Source organism: Triturus cristatus, chromosome 5_2 (genome assembly GCF_964204655.1).
Source record: "Triturus cristatus chromosome 5_2, aTriCri1.1, whole genome shotgun sequence".
Taxonomy (NCBI): domain Eukaryota; kingdom Metazoa; phylum Chordata; class Amphibia; order Caudata; family Salamandridae; genus Triturus; species Triturus cristatus.
Window position 1 is genome coordinate 710,885,594 of NC_140588.1, and position 27,028 is coordinate 710,912,621.

Here is a 27,028-nt window from a genome sequence, read left to right on the forward strand (position 1 = left end):
GCCATCTTTGGGATTAGCTGTCAATAGCTAGCACATTTTGTTTCCCAGCACAAAACTTGTGACTAGGAGCCGGCTTGCTGGTTTAAAATCGGCCAATGTTTTTTTTTTTCAGGCCTAATCCAGCAAATCACATGGTCAAAAAATCTGAAAATGTTTCTGACTCACCAGTTTAAATGACAGCCATATACAGAAGTATTAACCCTTTAAATCCCACTCAGCACCTTTTTTACAAGTGACTATTTCAAAAGCTACTAACAGATTTACATCAAACAAAAAAGACAAAAGCACTCTTTCCAAGTTCTAAATTCAACCTTAATGTCAAGGGTTTGGTGTAAATCTGTTCAGCCAATTGGGCTTTAAATGAGTGCAACATTTCCTATTGGATCCTCCCCGATTTCAACTTTTTCCCCTGGATAGATCTTCAAAAAAGTTGGTATGCCAAAACTTAGCTGAATAGTTTGTCAAGTTTCAAACAAACCTGTCCATGTAGTAAAAAGTCATAAGGAGATCAAAAAAAGCCATTTCAATGTAAAACGTAACACAAACATAACTACAATGGGGCTATTGCTATTATACTCTCCAAATAGTTTTTGTCAAAATCACAAGATGACGAGAACGGCGCCGACTCAAAATGTGGTTATTTTTCTTTTATTCCTTCGTCAACCAACAAGACGCGTTTCGGTCGTCCAAGCAACCTTGATCACATGTTACATTTTCAAAATAAGGACTGTCCTTTATCCACCGGAATCTAACTAGTAACAAAAAAAGACTCGTGACAGCTCTTCAAAAGGGATGGAATTCTAAAGAAAGTTCGTAATTTTGGGCATTTAACAAAATTAAATACAATACTCAATGATTTTCGACATTACCTCATGTCTAAAACATATTATAGATTGTTACATCTGTTTTGTTATTCGATGCAGGGACATTCAGTAAGCTTATTGACAATGCTTAGAATGCAGTATATTTCATGACATCTCTTTTCATCATTATTGTAACATCCTTGGACAGTGCCCATTGCAACTTTTAATTTATGCAGTTCATGTTAAAGCATCAATTAAGTCCCTCCATCTTTTGGGTGGCCCATTGATTTCTAGAATACAAAGTTTTGGGCAAGTGCCTCCAAAAATGTATTTATTTTTCATCTCTTTTGCCAATTTAAACGTTACCATCAACCCCGATTGTCATGTGGAACTAGGCAAACCTGCTGGGTATTTTTGTTAATGCAGTGAAATTTCCTGTATACCAATGACCTATTTTTAAGTTTCTCACCATCAGATCTACAGACAGGAATACAGTTCCTCATCGTGGTTTAATACATTCAGTGCCTTACTATCTAGAGCCAAAATGTATCTGGTTTCTAGTTCCCGAAGTCTCCTAGTGCGGTCACCACCTCTGTTGTTAACTGGCACAGCATCTATTACAAAGTATCTTACATGGGTTGGATCCTTTTGATGTGCTACCTCACAATGTCGGGCTACAGGGTATGATCGGTCACCGTTAGTGATACCCTGCATGTGTTGTAGGATCCTTTTAGGGACTTGCAACGTGGTGCTGCATACGTATTGTAGTCAACAAGTACATGTCAGCACGTAGACAGCAAAATCTGTTTTACAGTTGTACAATCCCAAGATCCTTATCTCCCTTCTTCCAAATGGGGTTGTGAAAGTGGTAGTGTCTTGACCTGTGCTGCACGCCCTACATCGACTACACTTTCTAAAGCCCAGGGGTGGTCTTAACCAGCTTGCATCATGTTCAGTCTCTGGGCTTGTTCTAACAATAGCATCCCTCAATGATGGGGCTCTCCGAAGGGTCAAGGGGGGTGTCTGGGAAGTAACCTGCCTATGAAGGGATCGGCTTTGAGGATATGCCAATTTGTGTTACACAAATTCCTCAACTCTCTGAGTTGGGTGTTGTAGGTGGTTAAAACCTTCACCTGTGGTTTACTTACCTCTTCTCTTGGATCGTTTTTAGAGAATAATATCTCCCTTTTCTTTTTGTTGGCAACCCTATGCACCTCCTCTACCACTCTTTTACTGAAGCCCCTCTCAAGAAATCGCTGACTCATTTCACTCTGGCATTCATTTAACTCTGCGCTAGTGCTGCAATTCCTATTCGCTCGCGGCAATTCTCCATATGGTGTGCTGAGTTTGGTATGCATCGGATGGAAACTTGTGGCATGCAAGGTTGTGTTTCCAGCCATTTCCTTCCTGTAGAGTTTGGTCTCTAAGTTCCCTGCATGCACATACACTTCAATATGTAAAAATATTACACTGCTCTTACTGATAGTAGGAGTAAACTTTAGATTCAAATTGTTGACATTCAAAAGATTGACCAATTGTACTGCTGACTCAGTGGTGCCTCTCCAAATTATACAAAGATCGTCCCTAAATCTTACCCACATGATTATGTGTTCTTCCCAAATTTTTGCAAGTTCCTTGCGGAGCCCCTGTTCCTCCCACCAGCCCTCATGCAAGCATGCGTAACTAGGGGCGAAATATATACATACACATATAAACATACAAACACACATCACATATGGAAACATTTTTACTTACCTTGTGAGCATCTGTTCCTAGCTTTGCATACACTTGCCATCTAGTGTTGGAGTCATATTACAAGATATTTTTTTCAAAGAAGCTTTGCTTGACAGGATGCTGCGTGAGTCCTCCCTTAGTTCACAATGTGCGTGAGCATCAATTCCACCCTTCTATTGTTTTTCGTTTAAAGGGTAAACGATGAAAGTGGAGTCGATAATAGTAGGTATGTGCTCTGCAAATTGTCAGTTGATAATAAATGTGTAGTTAGTGGAAAAAGCTTGCTATATCACTGTTCGGGGAAAAGGGCGGGTTCGTGTGAACTTCCAACACTACGTGTTACAGAAAGAAGCTTGCAGGTAAAGTAAATTTTTCGATTCATAGCATGTCTGGCTGTAGTAAAACATTCTTTGCATCAACTAAAGTAGTTTCATCCATGCCTTGGTGGCTTCCTTTTTATGTATAGTGAGCCCTAGGTGGTATGGGAAGTGCAGGTTTAGCCTTTGCATAACAAGTTTTGATGCATTTAACAATCCACCTTGCAAATGCCTGCTTTGTAAATAGACTGACCTTTAAAAGGTTTAGCAAATGCCACAAAAAATGGATTGGTCTTCCAAAAAGATTCGGTTGTATCAATATAATACATGAGCACACATTTCACACCCAAGTTGTTAAACACTCTGACTGCTACAGAATCAGGTTGTGAAAGAAATACAGCAGTTTAATCATCTATAAAGGAGATTCTATCTTAGGTAAACACGTGGAGTTTGTCCTAAGGGCCAATCTATCTTTGTGTACCTGTATGAATGGTCCTACCATAGTAGAAGATTGCAGCTCACTGATGAGCATGACTGAAGCTATTGCCACAAGAAAAGCCACCTTCATAGAAAAGAATTCCAAGGGGTATGAGTCGAGTAGTTCTAAAGGGGGCCCCATAAGCCTTGTGGAACCACTTTAGGATTCCAAACAGGCACAGGTTGTGTTCTTGGGGGTATAGCCCTTTTGAATCCCTCCACTAACACTTTCACCACAGGAATCCAAAAAAGAGATGAGTGTTCCTGCATCCCCTCTTTTGCATGTATTTGGCTATAGCAGCCATATACTCATCCTGGAGGTGTACATATTCAACTTCTAAGACCTCAGGTGCCAGATGGTATGGTTGAGCTGTCTTGGTACTTGATTTGATGCTGTTGTAGAGTGAGAATATCTGTCTGAGATTTGGGCTGATGGACATCTCTAGCAGCACTGAGTACCATGGTTGTCTGACCCTATTTAGGGCCACCAGGATGAGGGTCGCAGAGACCTGCTTTATTTTCCTAACCACATATAGAATGAGTGGGAGAGGTGGAGAAGCATGGAAAAATATCCCTGAACAGTTGATCCACAGATAATTTCCTATGGACTGTGGGTGTCGGTTTCAAAAGGAGGAGCTTTGGCATTTTTCTTTTCATGGAGTCCCCAATAGGTTGATAAGTGGAGTTCCCCACTGGTAAAAGTACCTGCGGAGGACTTGAGGATGGAGTTCCTACTCGTGAACGTGTTCATATGTCCTGCTTAAGAGGGCTGCAAAATCATTGTCCACCCCTAGGAGGTGTTTATTTAGAAGATGTACATTATGGCAGATTGCCCAATGCCAAATCTGTAGAGCCTATGCTAAAAGGAAAGGGCAGTGTGTAACCCTCTGCTTTTTAATATAGTATATCTCAGTTTTGTTGTCTGTAGCACAAGTACTAAGTTGTGTCAGACTATTGAGTAGAAAGCCATGAGTGCCATAAAATTGGTTATGAGCTCCAGGTAATTGATGTGCTTCCCCTAGTGAAGGGAGTGATTGCTTTATCAACACTAGATCTTCCCACTGACCCTCAGCCTGTGGCCACTGACTGGCAAGGCAATGCTGGAGTTGGCACATGTGCAGTCTGGCATAAATAACAATCGTAATGTATGATACATTCATACCCAAGCGCTTCATTACTGTTCTTAGAGATTCTGTATGAGTGGTGTGAAAAGGGCAGCAACTGTTGAAATATCAATCACCCTCTGCTGATTGAGGTATGCTTTCACCATAACAACATTCAGTATGCATCCTCGGAAAAGTTGGATATGCGGAGGTTGAAGATAGGCCTTTCTAGCATTTACTTTGTATACTGTTTTATGTGAAGCAGCTTTAAAGGTATCCAAGTGTGTGCTAGACACTGCTGTCTGGTGTTTCTCCTAATCAACCATTTGTTGAGATATGGAACATGTGACTGTCCGCTTTACGTAGATGAGCAGCCACCACTGCCAATTTGTGAAAACCTTTGGAGGTGTGGAGACACGAAAAGGCAGCACTGTGAATTGGCAATGATATCCACTTACCACAAAATACATGTAGTTGTGATGAGCAGAATGGATAGGGATGTGGAAATATGCTTCTTTGGGATCTAACACAGTAATGAAGTTCCCTTGATGAAGTAATGGGATGATATCCTGCAAAGTATTCTCATGAAAGTTTTCCAGCAGGATGTAGTGATTGAGTGGCCTCAGGTGTAGTACAAGGTGGAGTGAGTTGCCTTTCTTTGGAATAAGGAAGTATAGTGAGTAACCGCTCTCTTCTTGTTGACGTAGGGACACTGGCTGTGTGGCGCCCATTTGGAGGAGCGCTGTGACCTCATCTCATTAAAAGCAAGATGGTCTTGACTGAGGTTGTGACAGCGTGGTGGTATGTTGATTTAGTGGTAAGGAATTCCAGGCAGCAGGTGTGATGGAAGACTGCTAACACCTACTGATCGGAGGTGATATCCATCCCTAAAGGGGTGAAAATGTATTATTCCCCCCTCCCATCAGGTGTGTTGGATGATGGGGGGGTAGGGGAGAGGTAAATGGAAAGTCAGTGTTTGCGAGTGGGGCTTCTTTGCTAGAGTGACCAATTCCCATGCCCTTACCATAGCTCCCTCTATAGCGTCACCATAACCAACCCCTGCCTGGGTGTGACTCATAAATGGCATCTTGCTTGGGCTGTCAAGATTGTGCCTGAGCTGGTGGTGTTACCTTACTGTCAGCTCTCACCTGGTTTATACAAAAGGACCCTATTGTATTTGTGGACTGCAGTACTGCCATGCACCAGCCTATCTCAGTATCTTTGTTGATCATTTCTAACATCTCGTCCACTTGGGGTCCAAAGAGATGTTCTCCATAAAATGGGATGTTAAGAAGATGATCTAGCACCTCTGGTTTAAAACCTGAGATGCAAAGTCATACATGCTGCCAGAGAACACTGGTGCTAACACTGTGGAAAGGCCTAATGATTGCATTGGAAATTATTTTCACCTCTGTGGCTATTTTCTCACCCTTCTTTCTATAGGCCTCAGGAAGGTGCTTTATGAGGGCTGCCATTTCCTCCCAATGATACCTTTCGTATCTTGAGAGCAAATCTACTGAGTTTGCGATTCACCACTGAGTAGTTGCCCGTATTGCAACCCTTTTCCCTCCCTATAAAGGCTGCTGGTGTTAAAGAAAGGGTGGACTAATTCCTCTGGAGACTCTGGCAGAGGTGGTGGAGAATATGAGTGTGGAGGGGGCTGTGGAAGTAGTGGAGGTGATTGTCTGGGTGAAGAAGGCAATGGTGGTGGCCTTGTGACTGTCTTTTTGCCTTCTTGGCACCGGGTGCTGAGGTTTCTCGAGGGTAGTTCTTCAAAAGTGATTCACCGTTCTTGGGGTTTGGATGCAAAGTCCTGGAGATATTTCCCCTGAGAAGGCTTTGTGGGAAATCTTTCTAATATTAGAGTGCATATAAAGTCTTTTTGCCTTGCATTCAGTTCCTCTGTCAGCCTTTCAAGGATGGATGCCTCGGAAACCCTCTGATTTAGGCAGCACCGGACTGGTACAGAACCTGGGGTGCTATTTCGGCACAGACTAGGGCATTGAAGGCAGAGCGTCAGGATAATCCCTCGATTGCAAAGATTGTTCTCGGATCATCGGTGCCAAAGTTACCTAACAGCTGGGCTCAAGAAAGGGAACAAGTCTATCTGGGAACAATAACAGAACACAGCCGAATCCCATGACAGAAAAAAACAAGCATTGAAAATGCAACAGGCCTCGCCTTTGTTTAAGTTAAAGCAATTTGCTTTGTGAATGGTATTGTTTTCTAGCTTTGCATTTAGTAGTGTATGCTTGCAATATGTTGTGATTTTATGTAGTTAGAATTGTAGTTGTTAGCGGTGTAGTAGCTTAAAGCATACTTTAGTAGGAGAGGAGGTGCAGTTAGTGAATGTGCCACAAATATTACAAGTAAGGAAATGAAATGTACCAAAACTCCAATTTGTACAACACAGGAGTGTGGTCCTTTGAAGACCAGTGCCCCTGCATATACAGCTACTGCAGTGCCGCAGCTACAGCTGCTCCAGTTCGTAAATGCCCTAAGACAAACTAACATGAAAGACAAAAGAAGGAAACAAAAATAAAATCAGTGCCTCTCTGGGGGCTGAAGAGCAGCCATTTGCTGCTGTGCCGCGTGTCACAATCGCCTTCTCTTTGACCAAATAAAACACATGGAAATGAGACAAGAGCAGCGGGTAAAGTGCAGAAAAAGGTTTGGGCAGTGTGGTCTAAGTTCAGTATAGACGGGGGCCAGTGATGGCACAGCCAAATTAAACAAGCGAAAGCACGGCGAGCGCTTTGGCTGTAAACAGTAACATGATCTACGAGGAACGCAGCTGGCCACCATGCGCGCCGCTGCTCGCTGCGGATGTATATAAAATGTCGATAGTCTTTGCTGCAGAATTCAAACTGAAACAAGATTGGAGGTTAAGTGCGTAGCAGGGCCAATCATTTTATATGCAGTTACCTATAGACCAAAAACTAATTTGTGAGAGGATGTTGTTCTCATTAGCCACCCCTCTGACTACGCCACCACACCCGATTCCTCATCAGTGCCCTCCAGATCACGGTTCCTATGCTTTTCTTTAATATCCTTCGGCCACTCTGGTTATCAACCGAAACATCTGCTGCCACACTGGTGTGTGTGAAATTTCACCCCTGTAACATAACCGCAGAGTTTCACAACATCAGTCTGTCTGCTGAAGGCGCCACAGGGTCAAATAAACAGTTCATGAACTTATGAAATGGCCTAAAAACCGGAAATACTTTCGAAAGCATCCGAGTAGCATCATGCACTGAACCACTGTCCTCGTACATAAAATAAAACAGGAACTCGCACAGGAAATTGCACACAATGCTGCTTTTTTCGCACAGAAAAGACAGGCATGGTCGATATTCTGATGTATAGTTGCCACAGCACAGGTGCCAAGGGATTACTGCGACGCAAGCACACTTCGTAACGAATGCACAAAAGAATGTAACATCAAATGTACAACTCTCACCAATCTCCACACAACTCCAAAAGATGCAAGATGAATGAGAGGGTTGGAGCTCTGGCGAGATGCATCAACATATAAAATGTTTAAAACACAAGCATTTGCACGGCCAATAGATTTCGCATTGGTGACCAAACGGCTTTGCCAAGTTTTTTATACCCGATGCTATCCAGCAAGATTAAAGTTTTCTTTTTTGTTTTTTTTAAAAAAGCCTCATTTTGTAGATGAGCCCACCACATACGTGCGTGCCTACAAAACGACTCAGCTACTTTTTTTCCCTTTCTTTTTGGTTACCGATCCAAGCTGTGGAAAGAAAAAAAAATATGCAAACGTTTTTGTTTTTATTCAAAGCAAGCGAGGGGGGGTGGGGGGGAATCGGGACGCAAGTAACAGGGGACCTAGAAGCAACACGAAGGAAGACAGGGAAAATGGACAGAACTGCGGGGAGGGTGGGAGGTGGGCGTAAGCAACACAGAGAGGACTGTAGGTGAAACGAAAACAGAAATGGATAATCAAAATGTGGGTTAAGGGAAACAACACAGAATGCGTGGAAAGGAAATGGGGAGAAGCCCAGAGGGAGAGCAACAGGTAGGAAGACGCACTTAGGCAACAAAGAGCAACACAAGTGCATAGGGAGAAAAGTACACAAGGGAAACTGCTTGAGGACACAGGCACTTCATTAAGTGCTTAACACACAAGAAACAAGACCCTTGCGCCTGAAGCCTAGTGCACCCCACAAGCGAAACGCATGCACTATGAAAAACAAGCACAAGCCCCACACGCCTTAAGCCTACACATGGAATCTTTAAAAAAAAAAACAATTGCCACAAGCCCCACGCGCTCGAGCCGAGAACAGATTAAGGTAAACGTGAACAATAGGAGGGAATGCATCCCACACACAAGACGTGTGCAATAGTAAAAAAAAAAAAAAAGTGAAAGTTAATATAAAACCCACCGTCTCCCGCCGCAAGTAAAAAATCCAGTCCAGGTGGGCGTGGCCTAAAGTGGACAGGATGGCAACCAGGAGGGGCTAAGGACACTGTGGTGCAATCAACAAACTATGTTTTTTTTTTTTTTTTTTAATTCTTTTAATTTGCATTTTGAACAACAAAAACAATAAAATTCACTGCAGTATTCATAGGATATTGCATTGACGATTCAGCTCCCAACCAACAGATCAACATCAATAGGATTGACAGATGCCAGCCCATTAGTGCTTGGTAAAATTCGCCTGGCCCATACGTCCTCGACCCACCCCCGTCCCGCGCAAGTACCATATCACAGTTGTCAACCGCCGTGTCTCATGCTCTATCTGGTTGCTGTCTTCGCCCAGTCACACTCAGTAAGCAGCCCTGTGTTACAGTGCTTGAAGCGTTGTTTGCGCCAACCATTGTGTGAAGGGTTCCCATATGTCCCTCGGTCGCGAGCGCACCGGTAAGAGCTCCCAGTATAAAGCGAGCGGTGTCTGGCAGTATACAGTGCTTTTAATCCATTCCCTAACGCTAGGTGACGTAGCTGCTCCCCAGTGTATCGCGACCTGCCTTTTGGCAAGCAGGCAGAGCATGGCCGGTAGCTTACGGTGTTTAGGCTTGATCATGGGTAAGATGCCCAATAGTGTAGTCTGTGGAGTGCATGGGATCAGTAGGCCAGTGATTGTACAAATTATCTCCATCACACTAGCCCAGAAGGAGGCCACTGTGGGACAGTCCCATGCCATATGCAAAAAGGTAGCTTCGCGCACATTGCAGCGCCAACTATTGTCTGTGTCCTTTAAGCCCATGCGGTGCAGCCGGCTAGGGGTGCGATACGTCATATGTATGTATTTGAAATGTATCAGTCGGAGCCTGTAATTGGGGGATAAGGTCTCAAGAAGTCTACAGCACATGTCCCAGTGATCATCAGTGATTTCGGCTCCCAATTCTGCAACCCACATGCCGCGCGCCGCAGGGACAACAACGGGATGGCTATTCTGCATGCGCACGTACAAGCGGGAGATTAGTTTACGCCCCGAGTCTACAGTTAGCACATTTTCCAGGGCCAGCAAATCCGGCGGCGGTGCCGGAAACGTAGGAAACAGCTTTTGACATGTGTGGCGCAGCTGGTAGTAAAGCAGCGTGTCCAGCATTGTCGGGCCCTCCGCACCACACATCTGTTCCGGCGTGATGAAGGTATCGCCCGGGAAGAGGTCCCCTCCTGTGTGAAGGCCGCGTGAAGCCGCCTGCTCCCCTGTTTTCATGTGTTGCAGCGGGGGCCACATGGGATTACCTCGCAGGGGTATCGATTTAGTGTAAAGGAGGTCCAATTTGGCTCGATGTCGCAGCCCATCCCAGGCCCACTTAAGCGCATGTACCGGGTCTATTTCTGTACATATCCTCTTGTGTGAAGTGTACAGGGCCGTGGCGAGCGGCAACGTGGCCGCCCTATCCGCCTCTATCGCCACATGCGGCTGAAACGGCGTCGGGTGTGCCCAGTAGTGCAAGAACTGCGCCTGTGCGCAGTAGGCATACAGCGCGAAATCCGGCGCCGCCATGCCACCCTGTCGCTGTGGGAGAGTAAGGGTCTCCCAGGCCACCCTCGGCTGCCTTCCACCCCATGCCAGTTCTATCATCTGTGAGCGCACTTGGTGCAGATAACGTGCAGTCAGGGGCAGTGGGATGTTGACAAATAAGTATAGGAGCTTAGGGAGGATAACCATTTTGGCCACAGCTATTCTGCCCGCCAATGATAGGGGCAAGTGCTTCCAACGGCTGACTTTTTCCTCTATCCAGCTCTTCACCCGCCCATAATTTTCTGTCCATATTTGCTGCATGTCTGTGCTTATCCATATCCCCAGGTATCGCACTGGTCCGGTCGCCCACTTCAGCGGGCAGTCCGGAGTAAAATGAGATGTCCCGGACGTCAGAGGCAAAATAACCGACTTCTCCCAGTTTATGGTCACTCCCGACAGCAAGCCATAGTTTATCAACTCTCTCGTCATGGGGGAGAGATTCTCCCGTGGGTCTACCACATACAGTGTGATATCATCTGCATACATCGAGACGGTCAGTGCCCGTGACGAAAAACCGATGCCTCTAGCCGCATGGTGCTGTCTAATACGGGCTGCCAGGGGTTCGGTTGCGATAGCAAATAGCAGGGGTGACAGGGGGCAACCCTGCCTCGTTCCCCTTCCAATGACAAAAGGCGCAGAGATAAGCCCATTTACTCTCACCCGGGCGGTGATGGTAGTGTAGAGCAATCTGATATAGCTAATAAAAGCCTCACTCACCCCCATACGTTGCAGCAGAGGAAACAGGAACCCCCACTCCAGGGAATCAAACGCTTTTGTGGCGTCTAGCAGCACCGCTGCGGCCCGTACGTGTGGGGCCAAATAGTGCAGAACCCCAAAGAGGGTTCGAAGGTTGTGAGACGTGGAGCGGCCTGGTACAAATCCCGACTGGTCCGGGCGGATCATGAGGGGCAGCACCGGCTGTAACTGCACCGCCAGCATTTTAGCAAAAATTTTCGCATCAGTGTTAATTAGAGATAATGGCCTATAGGAGTCCCACTTCTGAGCATCTTTATCCGGCTTTAAGAGAGCAATGATGATAGCCTCTCTCATCGACTCAGGGAGTATACCCGCTTCTACTGCCTCAGCGTACACTTCTAATAGTCTGGGGGCAAGGATATCCGCGTATTCCTTATAAAACTGCGCTGGCAGGCCATCAGGCCCCGGCGCTTTTCCAGCCGCCAAGGACCCTATTGCTTCTTTGACATCCTCTATCGCGAAGGGACGATCAAAGTAACCTTTCTGGTGTGCATTGAACCAGATCAGCTGTACAGTGTCAAAGTAACTAGACAGGTCTTCCAACGGAGGTGCTCCCCGGGAACGGTACAGGTCTTTATAAAAAGTCCGAAACGTATCTAGGATATCTGGAGGTGTGTATGCATGGTCTCCCTGTGGGGTTTCGACTGAGGTGATATATGGGGCAGGTCTTTGCGATCGTAGCAGGTGGGCAAGCGTTTTGCCCGGATGATCTCCTTCCCCATACCGACGGGCTGTCACATGTTTATGCAAAAATGTAAGCTCCCTATCCGCCTCGGCCTGGTAGGCCGTGAGTTTGGTGCGCGTTTCTGCCAACACTGTCGCCGAGGGGTCCGAGCAGTACTGCACCTCCAGGGCATGTAGGCGGTCTTCCAGCCCCTTGAGCGTATGTCTGATGTCCTTCAATACTCTGGCCTGCCCCGCGATGCAGTGACCTCTAATCACTACCTTGAACGCATCCCACAGGGTGCCCACCGACGTCACAGAGTTCGTGTTCAGCTCAAAATAGTCGAGAATGTGTTGGTGTACGTCCTCGCGAAATACCTGGTCCATCAGGGCCTGCGCCGGTAGACGCCACGTGAACGGCGTAACATATGGTTTGGGGACCTGCAGTACCAGTTCAACTGGGGAGTGGTTGGATAGGGTGCGCGCTCTGTGATGTACCCCAGACACCCATGCATGAACCTGCGGGGTTAGGAGCCAAAAGTCTAATCTGGACCAGGCCCCCCTGTGCGGGGTGAAGCAGGTACCTTCCCTTACCGCAGGGTATAACACTCGCCACAAGTCCAACAGATTATAGTCCTCCATTAGGCTACGGAGAAGACCCGCCGCGATCAACAAACTATGTTTAACATAAACACTGACGACAAACGACGCTCGCCAATGAAAACTACAGGTGAAGCAGAAGACACGAGGTCTACAACCATATTGATTCCTACAGGCCCTCGCATGGCGAGATCAGCGCATGCGTGCTGCTAACGCTGGGCGAGACCTAAAAACTATCTAAGGATGGAGTTGGTTCCCATGTACATTGTAAACTAAGGGAAGAGTCCCACACCAACTCGTGTCTCGAAGTCTTTTTGAAGAAAAACAAAATGTAATTTCCAAACCCAACACTGGATGGTAGAGGTACACAAGGCATGTGTATCTACAACTACATATGCTATGAACACATATACATAAAACAAAACCAACTGCCTCTCTGATCATTTACTTTGTTGTTCCTTTGCAAGAGGGCATAAAGTTATATGTACAAATACAAAAAATTAATATTACCAGTCCCTCATCAATGCTTTCTTTAATTCACAAAGGGCTTTTGCGACTCTTCAAGGAGATGGTGTCAGCCACCGCCTCAAAAATGCACTAACCCTCAAGCTGTGAAAATCTCCTGTTTTTCTTCACCAACAAAATAGACTTCTTTAGGTCTGGAACCACTGATTCAATGAGATTCACACCTCTTTAACCTCAATTCTATATAGACTTATTCCCAGTTCCTGATACAACCCCAACATTTCCACCCAGAGATTGTACCCTACTGGAGTTTGCACCTCCATCTCAACCAAAAGTAAATGATATATTATTGCCAAAGTTATCAATCCAGGCGTACCTGCACTTGTCCTGGTAATAACTAACCATGCAAAGAGCTCCCTAAAAAGTGGAGAAATCCTCCAGGCTCTCAAGCATGCAATCATTACACTCATACTAAAGAAACCAACGGCTGATTCCAGAATTATGGCGAATTATAGACAAATCTTTGGCTTACCCTGAGCTGCTAAGGTCATTAAAACAGTAGTCTCCCACCAACTCTGCAAACATTTGAAGACTAGTGGCCTCCTCAGAGACTTCCAATCTAGATTTAAGGTCAAGAAGGACCACTGAAATATCCCTACTAAACAAAAGAAGAACACTTCATGGCCCGTGAACACAGTCATAATAGTGCCTTAATACTACTTGATCTCTCTGTTTCATTCAACACCATAGGCTGCTCATTCATAGACAGACCTCCACAGCTGTCATTAATGCTATTGCAGTTACATGGTTCACTTCATCCTTACACAACCAAAGCCATCAAATCAAAATTGTCCCTTCCTCCCTAAAACAGCTAATAACCCCTGCAGTGTACCACAATATCCACCTTGTTTCCCATCCTGTTCAACGTTTACATGGCACTCATGCTGGCTTTCTATACAACTGGCAACAAAGACAAGCACATGATATGCAGCTCCCCTAAAAAGTGTATGATTTTCCTGGCAATCTTTCCATGCTCTCTCACTGCATTTCACCAATCTTGCTGTTTGGTCCCTTAAACCCAATCTCTATCTTGTGTACATGGCGAATGGAACTGGGCGTTTTCCCATATCCAGTTAACTAAGCTTGAGTTCTGGGAGCGGTCTTCATTTGCTATCTTTCATTTTGATGATAAACGCAGTTTGCAAATCCACCTTTTCACACTTGCTACAGCTAAAAGAAATTCTGAAATTCCTACCCAAATTTGCCCTGATCTTTACTGTTCTCTTGTCCAAGCAGGATTACTGCAATGGCTCTAAACAAGCATCCCAAATATTTCCCTTGCCAACTGCAACAAGTAAAAAATCACGTTGCTCACATGGTGATGGGTATGAAACAACAAGACCACATTACCCCTGCTCTCAGAACTCTACACTGGCTCCCGATGGAAGAACTTTAAAACTCTCTGCATTGTTCATAAGACACTACATGACTGAAATCTGAAATACATCACTGGACTATCAGCTGCATATCTTCCAACTCGAAACTTCAGGTAAACTAATGGAGATCTGCTGTCTCCGTATCAATTCAGATATAAAGGATTTAGAGGCTGCTCTCTTCAACACCAACACTCCTTTCTTTGGAACTCTTTACCCATCCACCAGAGACTTCATAATGACTACATCAAATTCAGGAAATACTTGAAAACGCACCTTTTCCTCTATGGAGCTAGGTAGACCCAGATGTTCTAGGAGAAGTGTCAGGATGATATAAACAAGTCTCATCAGTCAGACGGCAAGAGCCGGTTCGCCCCTCTCAAGCTGGCTTCGGACTATCTCACATTCAGTCATCTGTATTAGTCCTCTAGTGGGACAATTAGCATTTGGTTTTGGTTGTACTCGCTGCTAAACTTTGTCTCTCCGGCCCTCCCACTGGCCCTCACTTTACCGCTTAGAGGTCACAAAATGGAATGATTTGGAGCACTTAAGAAAAACCCTAATTGAAGTAAATAAAAATATGAGAAATAACTTAAAAATGTATTTGCTAAGCATGTTTTGAAAATGTTCTTACCATAAGTAGCAGCCCAAGCCACAGGGACAAACGTTTTGTTTCCGTTAGAATCTTCCAGCTGTGCATCTGGGAGTGATGTTGCGTCCTCTTCACCTACTATAACTTCCATGTATACCTCGTCTGCTATTTCAGCACAACCTGCAGTAGGGAAGTCGACATGAATTCATGTCAAAACAAGGCATTTGCTGCAAGTCTGTAAGTGTATAAGCCTAAATACCAACAAACCAATCAAGATTTGAAGCTATCAAACGACTATGCAAATACAGTTCTCACTTCTTTTACTCCTAAACTCAAATTAGTAATGCAACAATTGCCATTGGGGAACCCAAGGTACGTAATTTGATTTATATAATCAAAACTAACATATATTCAAGCCTGGAGTAGGAAGTTACTCTTTTAATGGCATTTCTGGGTAATTCCATTGGGCCTGAAGACTTTGTCCAATCAACTCCATTCTCTGAACCACCAGCTGTCCAGAATGGGTAGTTGAAGATTCTCAGTCCAAACAACAAGTTGTGAATCAACTTACATTTGAGCTTCCCATCTTATTTCATCATCTTGTTTTTCGTAAACATCTAACGACAAAAAGTTTTACTACACCAGTTAACATCATATTCAGGTAAGTGCGAAGACACCATCAGGGTATTTTGTGCAAGGTACACCTTTAACATAATGTAAATTCAGGGTTATAGGTGACACTATTGGAGTTCCCAGTTGAGGGACTGAGCTTAACTAATAAGAATGTATTAAAGATGGAAAGATCAGGCACTTTGGTGGCATTCACAAACCTTTTCAAATGGGGGTTATACGTCATTTGTAGGCATAAATACATTCCTCGGGGCAAGTGTCCTAAAATGGTATAAAAGAGACCTTAACATACCCGTATTTTCTATACGTATAACAGAAAGGATTTTCCCTGTGCAACCAATGCTATCTTTCATGTATACAAACACAACTGAGAAAAAAAGAATATGTACCAAGTAAAAAGATATGCAAATGAATGACTTCATAGGAAGGCATGCCAATACAAATAAATTACTACTCTGGATTTAAGAAATATTCTAGGAAGGATCTGTAAGGCTAGCCACTCGCTCACCAAATTTGGATCATATCTCTCTAATACTAGTAACACTAAGCTGGTTTCCCTATGAGGCTAGAAGTATGCACAAAATGGCCTATATCACATACTCAGCTCTTTACCTTGGCTCTCGGATGTGCATAACCAAGAAATTGAACATCTCAGGTAGTCAGGGAAAACTTCAGATTTCAAATCCCCTTTTGCTTGAAATTCCATTATTCATAAAGACAAAAACACTAAAGCAATCACTTCCAGAAGTGGTCCACAGGGCTGGACTCCATTTCCCAGAACTTCACGAAACAATTAAAATAGAACTAAAATGCCAGTTATTGTCACACTTCATCACACCTAATCCCATGTATAAATGGCAAAGCCTTTAAAGCTGAAAAGTTGGTAACATGTAAATATTTATTATTCCCCAGTACTATACTATATTACCAATTATAAACTTTGTATTATCTTTATGCATATTCCAGAAAGTCCTCTTACATATCATACTGTATTGGTTCAAGCAGGAGTATATCCTATCCACATTCTACTTTGATGAAATGATGCTAATCTAAAGAACTCTTCCATCGGCTGGGTCTAGGCTGCACTATATAAAATTGCAAATAAGGTAACAAAATTAAGTGGCCAGAACATTTGCTAAAACAAAACGAGGGTCTTGTAGTCTTTCATGTCCGGTTTTCTCTCTCCAATTACAAAACACATTTTCATTTCCTGGAGAGGACAGGGAACCTGGCCTTCAGGAATCATCACTCATGGTGATGAGAGTTGAGCCCACCCCGTAGTAAATAGTCTGCATTGATAATTCACAGTAACATCGTGAGCGGTTGTACCCATGGTTATATTAAAGTCAGGAAACTAGAGGAACATAAAGAGGTCTAAACACTGTAAAGGCAGCCATCTTCAGATTCTTCTAGGCAATTTCATTTAGGTATTGATTTTTGGTGACTAGCAACAGAATGCTCTAATACCTGCTGCATATAAAAACGCATACATTATGAGTGAAAACATAACAAAGATCACAACATTTGGGAAAGAAAATCATACTTCTACTAGCTCCAATTGAGTGCATTATGTGATTTTGCTTGGCAGCCTAACCAATCAAACTTCTACAGGAGCTAAAACCTATGTAACAAAGCATGTGCACAACACACATAGGCAAACAAGAGGTTCTTAAGACTGCTTCAGCTGTTTTAGTTGCAATCTTCCAATCACATGCCCTAGGCATTAGTCATTGTCAAAATAGCATAATAGCATAGGTTCAAGCTTCGGACCGCACAGTTAGTTAGTTAGTAGGAATTTGTTATAGCGCACGCGTCGTCCCCGAAGATAGAATCAGGAGCTGCGAATTAAAACATGCACGTTGCAAGCTGTTTCTTGAAGCCAGCAAAATCAGTACAAGCCTTAACTAGCAGTGTGGTCTATACCTCCAGCTTTCTGCACCTCAACTGTTAAAGTGAGTCAAGAACCACCAGCAACTCGCCGGACCCGCTTCGCGGGTCCCGCAGCGCATATACCATTAGCGAGAGCTGCTGCTGGGAGAGGGGCTGTCTCCTGTCTAAAGACTTGGGCCTGTTGTTGCTGACAGGGCTGCGAGCACGTTAGCAGGGACTCCATCACCCAGGAGTCCCTGCGAGCCCAATCTGCTTCACCTGGGCTGCTCTCCCTGCTGGCCCCGCCCCCCCGCCCACGGAGTAAAAGCGGACTTTAGGACTTTGTTTGTGGGACCCTTACCGGCTGTTTGTTCGGACCTGCCACCGGACTGCTGTTGCTGCCTTCTTCGCCCTCTGCCCTCTGACCTTGGAAACCACCAGCAACTCGCCGGACCCGCTTCGCGGGTCCCGCAGCGCATATACCATCAGCGAGAGCTGCTGCTGGGAGAGGGGCTGTCTCCAGTCTAAGGACTTGGGGCGTATTGTTGCTGGCAGGGCTGCGAGCACGTTAGCAGGGACTCCATCACCCAGGAGTCCCTGCGAGCCCAATCTGCTTCACCTGGGCTGCTCTCCCTGCTGGCCCCGCCCCCCCCGCCCATCACTCCTTTTTTGTTATTTTAGAAGGGCGCACGGCCGCAGCGCGGGAGCGTCCCGGGAGAAGCCCGGGACAAGGGCGGGCCCTCTGTGGCCCTCCGAGGCCTGTAGGGTCTGGTCTGGGCCATAGCTCTTGGTTTTGCTCACCCCACTGTATTTTGATTCTTGTTTAGCTGTCTTGGGTATATTTGTTGTGAGTAACTCTGCCTACCCTTATATTATTTGCTGGTATTCTGACGTTGTAATTGTGGTTGTATATGGTTTTAGCTAGTCAGTAACCCCCGGTCATAGTGATGTGCACACGTGAAACTCGAAGCAAGGCTGCGGCTGGTGCTTCGAAGCTGACAGGCACATTAGATAACTTATTGTGCGTACAAACACTCTAATTGATGAGGGGATTGCCCTCATGGAAAGAAGAGTGTCACAGGATCTCGCACAAGCGAGAAGATCATCTCTAGGCCTCATAGCCTCTGCGCGCACACCAAGTAAAGCCCAATGCACTCACCAACCAAACCCCATTCAGTCTATACCTACAACCCATTCCATCAGTACCAGTCAATTTGTACCCCTGGACTCTGCTTTTTTGATGCCCCCAACAGTAGCCCCTCTTACCTCTCCCATGGCTTCCTCGTTAGCTATCGACGACCATGATAAAACACTTGCACAAAAGGGTTTAAGGGAGGGTGCCATTCCCAAATGCTCCCAAATTTCTAGTAAGGACAGTGCTGATTTAGTAGTTATAGTTGATGGGGCAGGAGGCCCCAATGACTCTGTTAGCACTTTTTGTGGGCCAGAGGTGGGGAGGGCTAATGTGGATACCATAGATAATAGTGGAGGATGAGCTGAGGCGCATCGTGCTTCACACCCGATACCATTGGGTATTCCCGACGATACAGCCTCAATTTATAGTTTAGCAAGTCTCCTTGAAGAGAGTAGTCTGGATGAATCTTCTGAGGGGGCCGAAGACAGGAAGGGTATATTTATGAGCTCCATATCTGAGCTCATTAAATCCTTACTGTCTCCCCTGGAGACTAGACTACATGGTATTGAACATCAACTACAGGCTCTAAATCTGGAGTTAAAAGCCAGACCCAAAGTTTCTGCCCAAAAGGCAATTGGTGGACCAGCACTGGCTGGCATCAACCTGCCTCTGTCTATTAAACAACCAGCAGGGAAGAACCCTTCCCCTCCAAAGTGTCCACTAAAAATACCTACGCCTAAGGGTAATACAAATAGTACTACTAAGTTGCTTTCCAAGGCACCCAGTAAATCACAGAAAGTAAATGGTCCCATTATTCCTGCTCCCAAACCCCTTTTATCCCTTCCAGCGAATCCTAAGATACGCCGGAATATTAATTTACCTCCTGACGCCCACTCCTTTGTAATAGTTCTAACAGGTGTCCCCGAGCTTGCCCCCTCATCAACAGAATCTTTTTGGGCGCTCAAAAACAAAGTTTGCCACTGGTTAGATAGAAACTACCCACTTCCACCTAACATTCGCAGTAATTTGCTTATGGTGGAGAGAGCACCATGGGTGGGTGAGAATAAAAAAAATCTCCAGGGCGACTGCGTTGTTGTAACATTTGAGGACCCACGTACGGTGGAATATATCCGTGCTGGGCCCCCATGTAATAACAACTCTTCAATCATAGTTAAACCTCTCTCCTATTTCTATATGCTTGCAGATCACCGCAGTAATAGGTGGAGCTGGTTAAGAGCTCAAAATTACACAAGAAGGGGGATGAGAGAGGAGCCTTTTATGGATTATAATTCTAACCAGTGGGATGCGGGTGAAGATGGAGGGTGGAGCACAGTACACAGGAGAGTAGGTAGGCCCCCTTTTGGTTCTACTCAGTTTCAAGGGTAATGGCATGGTTATCAGCATAACCCCCCTCCATTACCCTGTTTCAATCGCTTCAGTGGCCTGGAAGCAGTTGATTGACATTTGATCCAGCACTCTGGCCAAGAGGTTATGAGGGAGGAGGTAGGGTTACCACGGGCTGTAACTCCAATTGGAACGGGGGTTCAAGTGTTTGTGGATAATGGTTGCCCTAGCAGGGGCGAATTGGATTGTAGTCCAACAGCCACACCCGTTGCACCAACTGTAGTACTCTCTTCGATTAACATCCTTTCTTGGAAGATAGCAGGGTTCAGGAAAAATCTTGAAAATCCAGAATGGAATGACTTCATTGACTCCTTCCATATTTGTATGTTTCAGGAAACTTGGAGTTTGTCCCCGCAATATAAAAATGGGTACTCTACATACTTTGTCCCAGCAGTTTCCATAGGAAAATGCCGCCCCTCAGGTGGTCTGCTCATCTGGGTAAAGGTGAATTTGAATTGTACTATTATTACACACAAGGTCCAATCCAATGATATCTTGCACATTTCCCTGAAAAGCCCACACGGGGGTATTGTTCATTTGTTTTGTGTTTATGCAAGAGGGGTACAGGGTGGTTTAACCTCGCAAACAATTGAGCTGCTTGATGTAAAATTGTCTGAGCTTCCACCTAGGTCCAAAATCCTGTTGGGGGGTGATTTTAACTGTACATTTGAACCCCTGGATGACGAGGATGTATTGGGTTTGAACTCAGAGGACTGGAGACTGACTATACCCCCTTTAGTACTTGCCCCTATTAAGAAGTGGTCTGCCATAGCTATACAGTTGAACGCACTGGCTTTGGAACATAATCTACGGGCATTAAATGGCCGGACCACTTCTGATCGTAACGGGGCAATGACCTATAATAGGATAGGCTGCCCATCACGTATTGATTACATCTTTTTAGATGTTCATTCATGGGCTAGTTTAATAGATATGGAGGTCAGGCAGTCTTCAGATAGCGATCATAACCCATTATGTATGGGAATCAACTGGGCTAATGGGATTAGTAAGAGCGGGGGGATGGAGCTGATCACCAAGGATGTCCTCCCATCTAATTGTAACCGGAAACTTAGATGGGACGTGGTAAAATGTGAAGAGGGGAAAATTAATAGTATTGGGGACTTAGTTAAAGCAGAAACCTCCAGCCTCGCAGCGGTGGATCTGGGAGAGGTTCACTCTCTGGGGCCCAAATTATTGGGCCAGTACCAAAATTTCACAGATAAAATAGGACAGTATTTCCTCAAAAACACCCAAGGGAACCCCCCAGCGGATCTTAGACCCCTGAAGGCGAACGCGTGGTATACAGTAGAATGTAGGAAAAAGAGGAAAGCCATTGGTTTGGCGATAAAATTGAAGGACCCAATAACAGTGAAACTGGCTAGAAAGGAGTAGCCTCAGCCAAGAAAAATTGGGAGGAGGAGCATTGGCAGCAGCTTAAGATCGCTGCCAGCGGGAAGAATTCTACTATTTTCTGGAAATTGATCAATGCTTTAGACCGTAGGGGAGTTGACCCCATTTTAAATCATATAAATGAACAGCAATGGCACGCCCATTTTTTAAAATTGTATTGTGAGGAAGGCAATCAAGTCCCTCCATTGCCATTAGCAGTGTGCAATAAGCGCAACCCTAGTTTGGAGTTGCCCAGTAACAAAAACGTATTCTCCCCGCGAGAAGTCAAGGTCGCCATTTTAAATATCCTTCCAGGCAAAGCGGCTGGTCCAGATGGCCTGCCCGGGGATCTTCTACTTCATGACCCCCAAATTTGGGCAGACTATATAGCAAATCTAATGAATCTCATCCAGCGAGGCCATCCCGTCCCGGAATCATGGAAAGGGGCAGAGGTGATCACGATTTATAAGAAAGGTGATAGAGAGGACCCTGCCAACTACAGACCAATTAGTTTAATTGACACCATTCAAAAGGTAGTTGGCAGGGTCATTATAAATCTAGTTGAGACATGGCTAATGGATAATGATATTCTAACCCATTTCCAGGCTGGGTTTAGGCGGAATGTTGGTGCAATGGATCAAGTCTTCCGGTTTTGCGCGGTCTATTGGAAGTCAGTATCAATTATTAAGGATTGTCTTTACTTGGCTTTCATAGACCTGAAAACCGCGTTTGATGTTATCCCACGCGCCAAGCTATGGGAGGTTTTATTAGCCATGGGGTTTCCTAGTTCCCTGCTGCAATTTGTTATCAAACTCCATGAGGATAACTATGCAAGGATACGTTGGGGGCGCCAGGGCCAATTGACAGGGAGGGTATCAGTCAACAGGGGGGTGCGGCAGGGATGTGTGATGGCTCCGACACTATTCTCCCTCTTTATAAATGGGGTGGTGGACCATTTGAGGGAGGACCCTGCGGATGCCCCCGTCCTTGCCGGGGAGAAAACCCCCACACTTCTTTTTGCGGACTCTACCCTCCTGATGTCCAAGACCCCCAAGGGTCTCCAAAAATTGCTTGACCGCTTCTCCCTCTTATGTAACGACCGTGGGTTAACGGTCAACACTTCGAAGACAAAGTTAATGGTTTTATCTCCAAATAGAAAGGTTAGGAATGTTCGTCTTACTTTGTATGTGTCCCCTTTAAAGGTGGTGAATGAATTTGATTATTTAGGGGTTAGGTTGTCCAACAATATGAGCTGGGATTCCCATATATCAAAAATGGTACTAAACCTCAAAAGGGTCTCCGGTGCCATACTAAAGAATCAGCGCCTCTCTAGTAGTAGACCGGTTGCCCCTGCCTTGGTAGTCTATGAAGGGAAGGCTTTAGCCTCAGCAGTCTATGGCTCCGAATTATGGGGTGCTGAAAACACTAAGGTCCTGGCAACTGCAGAAAATAAGTTTATCAGAGATCAAGTCTTACTTCCAGTTTCAACCCCTCTGTTACCATTATTTTTTGATATGGGTAAAAAATCAATCTCGGACAAAGTTCAACTAAGGCCGCTGTTATTTTGGGTGCGCCTTAGAAGAACCCAGGAATTATCCGGATATGCTCGAGTGTTGGACGAGTTAATATCCCTAAATGTTTCTCACCAAATAAAGTGGCTCAACAATCTTAAGAAACTGGTAGTATTAATAGGCCTGGGGGAGTCCTGGGCCACACATGTCCCCCCTGCAAAACAAATTGTAAAGAAATTATACTGGGACTGGGTTGAGGCCAAGGTTAACAATAACTTAAACCTGGGAACTTTAACGATGAACTTTCTTGACCATAAACCATCTATGAAGTTGGAACCCTTTTTAGATTTTATCCAACTACCTAGAGATAGAACTTTGTTCTTGAAACTAAGATATGGCACTCTTCCCCTTAAATTTTTTTTGGAAAGGTGGAAGGCCAAGGGGGGGGGCTTGATCTAAATTGCCCAGGTTGCCAATGTCCAGAGGAATCCCTTGGCCATTTTTTATTTGCTTTTTCAGCCTACAAGTTCGTTAGGGATAAATGGTTGAAACCTGTATGCAAGGAGCTGGGAGTAAGGGATCACAGATCAGCCCTGCGTATTATTTTAACCAATACTGTTTCTATGTATACCATTTGTTGGGTTGCTAAATACCTCGCGGGTGCCTGGTTAATCCGCTCTAGGCTGCTGGGTAATATATAAATTCTCATGAATGAAGAAAGCATTGTTTTAAATTCTGTTTTTATTTTTTGTCCCATTTTTCGCTTTTGCTGTTCTGGATGTAATTGTAGTACTATGGATGGATTGTTTTTATGTACTTTGCATGTTTGTACTTTTATGATAAATATCTATCGAATAAAGTATTAAAGGCAAAGTATTCAGAAAATTGCATGAAAGGAAGACAGTCAAAACTAGAGTCTGCTTTAAACGTGGATGAGTTGAAGTATAAGTGTAAGCTTGCATTTTCACAAAAAGCCAACAGAGATGACATCCATAAGTACATTGCATGCATTAGAAACAAACATTGGTAAATGCATTAGGTTGCGCCTTTGTGTTTGATAATAAGCTGCTTTTTGTTTTAAGTTGTAGCTTGCTGAGTAGTTGTAACATATAAGTCACAGAAAGTCTGTTAAAGTGTTATGTACAAAAAGGCAATATACTGTGCTGTTACTACTTGTATAGTGTGGGTAAGTAATAGCAACATTTTGACAAAATGAAAGAGGGAAATGATAGAATTAACTGATGTAATAGCAATCTTATGTGTTTAGGGGGGTTCTGACTACTTTTGGGCCCAATGCCACTGCACCTACTGCACCATTCAAATCATGACCCTATTGCCTGTAAGGTAAGTGCACTTGTGACTGCCTGTTTAGTAGTAAAATATAGTAATATTAGGTGTTTAGTGGGGTGCCTAGAGCTTTTGGTCCTGGTGCTGCTGTACCATTGATGACTATTGTCTGCTAGATAAATGCACTTGTGACTGTCTTGTTTAGTGTTAAATTGAGCAATAATCGGGGTCTAGTGGGGTCCGTATAGCTTTTTGTCCCAGTGCCACTGCACCAGCTGCACCATTCAAATCAAGTCCCTTTTAACTGCAAGGTAACTGCAATTGTGGATGCCTGTTTAGTAGCCAATTATAGCAAAATTATGTGTTTAGAGGAGTTCTGGCAACTTTTGAGCCCAGTGCTGCTGCACCATACAAATCATGGCCCTGTTGTCTGCAAGGCAACTGCTCTTGTGGTTGCCTGTTTACAAATAAAATACAGCAATATTAGGTGTTTAATGGGGTGCCTGGAGCCTTTGGTCCCGGTGTCACTGCACCAGCAGCACTATTAAACTAATGACTTTAATACTTGCTAGATAACTGGACTTATGACTGCCTGTTTAGTTGTAAAATCTAGCAATATGAGGTGTTTAGAGGAGTTCTGACAACGTTTGGGCCCGGTGCCACTGCACCTGCTGCACCACTCAAATAATGACCCTGTTGCCTGCAAGATAACTGCAATGGTGATTGTCCGTGCAGTAGTAAAATAAGGCAATATTTACTGTTTAGTGGAGTTATAACAAAGTTTGGCCCTGGTGGCAATGCACCTGCTGCACCATTCAAATAATAACCCTAATGCCTGTTGTGAATGCCTGTTTAGTAGTAAAATATAGCAATATTTGGTGGCTTTTAGGCCCGGTGCTGCTGCACCTTTCAAATCATGACCCTGTTGTCTGCAAGGTAACTGCACTTTTGGCTGCCTGTTGAGCAGTAAAATATAGCGTATTAGTTTAAAGGAGTCATATAGGCAAATCAGAAAGCCCATTTACAAGATGTAGAGCAGATTTCATTGGAACACCTGCTTGTAATGGGCTTAAATACGTTCTTGTGATTGTCTGCTTGTTCCCCAAATGGGTTGAGTCTAACCAAACTAGAAGAAGTGACAGTTTGACAGTTACCACACCTTTAGAGAGTTAATACCAAAATGTGCTTTGCCAACCTCTATTGAGAAAGATCAAGGAACTCATTTAAAAAAGGAGATCCTTAAGTTATTATGTGTTGTACTTCAGAATGAACAGAAATTCCCCCGTAGTGATCTGATTTTAAAAATTAGATCCCAAAGTTATCTATTGTACTTCAGATTGAACAGAAGTCCCATTGTAGTTATCGTCCACAACCACCTGGAATCGTGGAAAAGATGAATGACCCCATCAAAAGTAAGCTGGCTAAAATGTGTATTAGAAACACTCTGGACAAAAATACTGATCTCTTGCCCTGTGAAATTTTGATGGGTGGGGCTATGAGAGTAGCATTCATCCCTTTAGCAACACCTGCTTCAATAACGGATGATATCGAATTAGATTACTGCAGAGGTCTGGCTGATGTGGTAAAATCGGTCTCTCATCAGGTAAATGTGGCAACAGCATCAACAAAAGAAACTCAGTGTCATCCCTTACAACCAGGCAATAGGATTCTGATCAAGAAGCATGTTCACAAGAGCTGCTAGGAGCTGAGAGAGAAGGGGCCACATCAAGTTATGCTTCTGTGTAACACTGCTGTAAAGTGTGCTCGAATCCCGCAGTGGATCCACGTGCCTCACACGAGAAGAGTGAAGACAGCAGATGAAAAAGTAGTGACCACAAACAATGATGTCAAGCTTAAGTTTGCAGCATTGATCCACAGGGCGTAAATGGAGAAGTGAATCCTGATACTGGTGAAGTTGGTGATACTGGTAACAGTGAAGATCTTGGAGAAGGTACCACTAGCCGGTTTCAATTTGAAAATCAGAGTGAAGAACTATAGCACAATCATGAGTAACAGGAAGAAACAGTCTTTGATCCATTTCATGAAAAACGTCAGCTGAAAATTTGAGTCTCAAGAATAGAAAAAAGCAAATTACATTGACTTGAATAACTGATGCTGATCACTGAGTGAAGAAGATTCAGCAGTAGTTTCAGCAGTAAATTCAGCAGTAGTCCCAAGTGAAGGAACAAGAGTCAAGAGAGTGCAAGTAGTCTAAAGAAGCAAAGAGAACTTGCAAAAGAAGACACTGGCAGAATGAAAGTTCAGATTCAATTAGAGCAAAAACAGAATTCTGAGAACAGTGACAGTGAATTGCCAAGCAATCAACAAGAAAGAGAATTCCCAACAAAGTACAGATCACTCAAGTGTGTGTTTCATTAAGCTTAAACTGTTCCAATTTTCGAAAGGACGACATAGGCATGCCTAACATCCATGTCCGAAGAAGAAGAGCTCAGATGTAGAAGTCTACAATCCAGCGAATTGTTGCCAATTCATCTTTGGAGATGAAGTAGAAGAACCACCTTGAATTTTTGCATATTTTAATAGTTGTTAAATTCTGGAACTAGACACTTTGCAAGAAAACCATTATTTGTGCCTCTTACTAAAGTATCCAGAAGAAGAAATAGAATCTTGAACTGAAAGAGAAACAAACTGAAGTTTGATTTATTGAAGGAATCTGCGTGTAGGTAGAGTCTGTAGCAAAAAAGGAGTGACCAAAGGTAAGCAACTTGTTCATGTGATAGAGACTTCTAGTCGTAGATGCCTTATCTTACAACAGATACCCAAGCAAAACCTCCCAGTATAATGGACAGCAAACAAATCGAGAACAGGAAGCTCTGGAGGACTGAAGGGGCAAAATG

The 27,028-nt window shown here is 44.3% G+C and overlaps 1 protein-coding gene across 1 annotated transcript in view; it reads right to left on the bottom strand.

Annotated features, from left to right (window-relative positions):
* Positions 1-27,028, bottom strand: part of ZNF711 (ZFX family zinc finger ZNF711) — a 207,113-nt gene that overhangs the window by 82,539 nt on the left and 97,546 nt on the right. Inside the window, exon 6 of the mRNA XM_085607809.1 lies at positions 14,988-15,125. Within this exon, the coding sequence (XP_085463935.1) occupies positions 14,988-15,125 (138 nt within the window). The remainder of the gene's footprint in view (positions 1-14,987; positions 15,126-27,028) is intronic.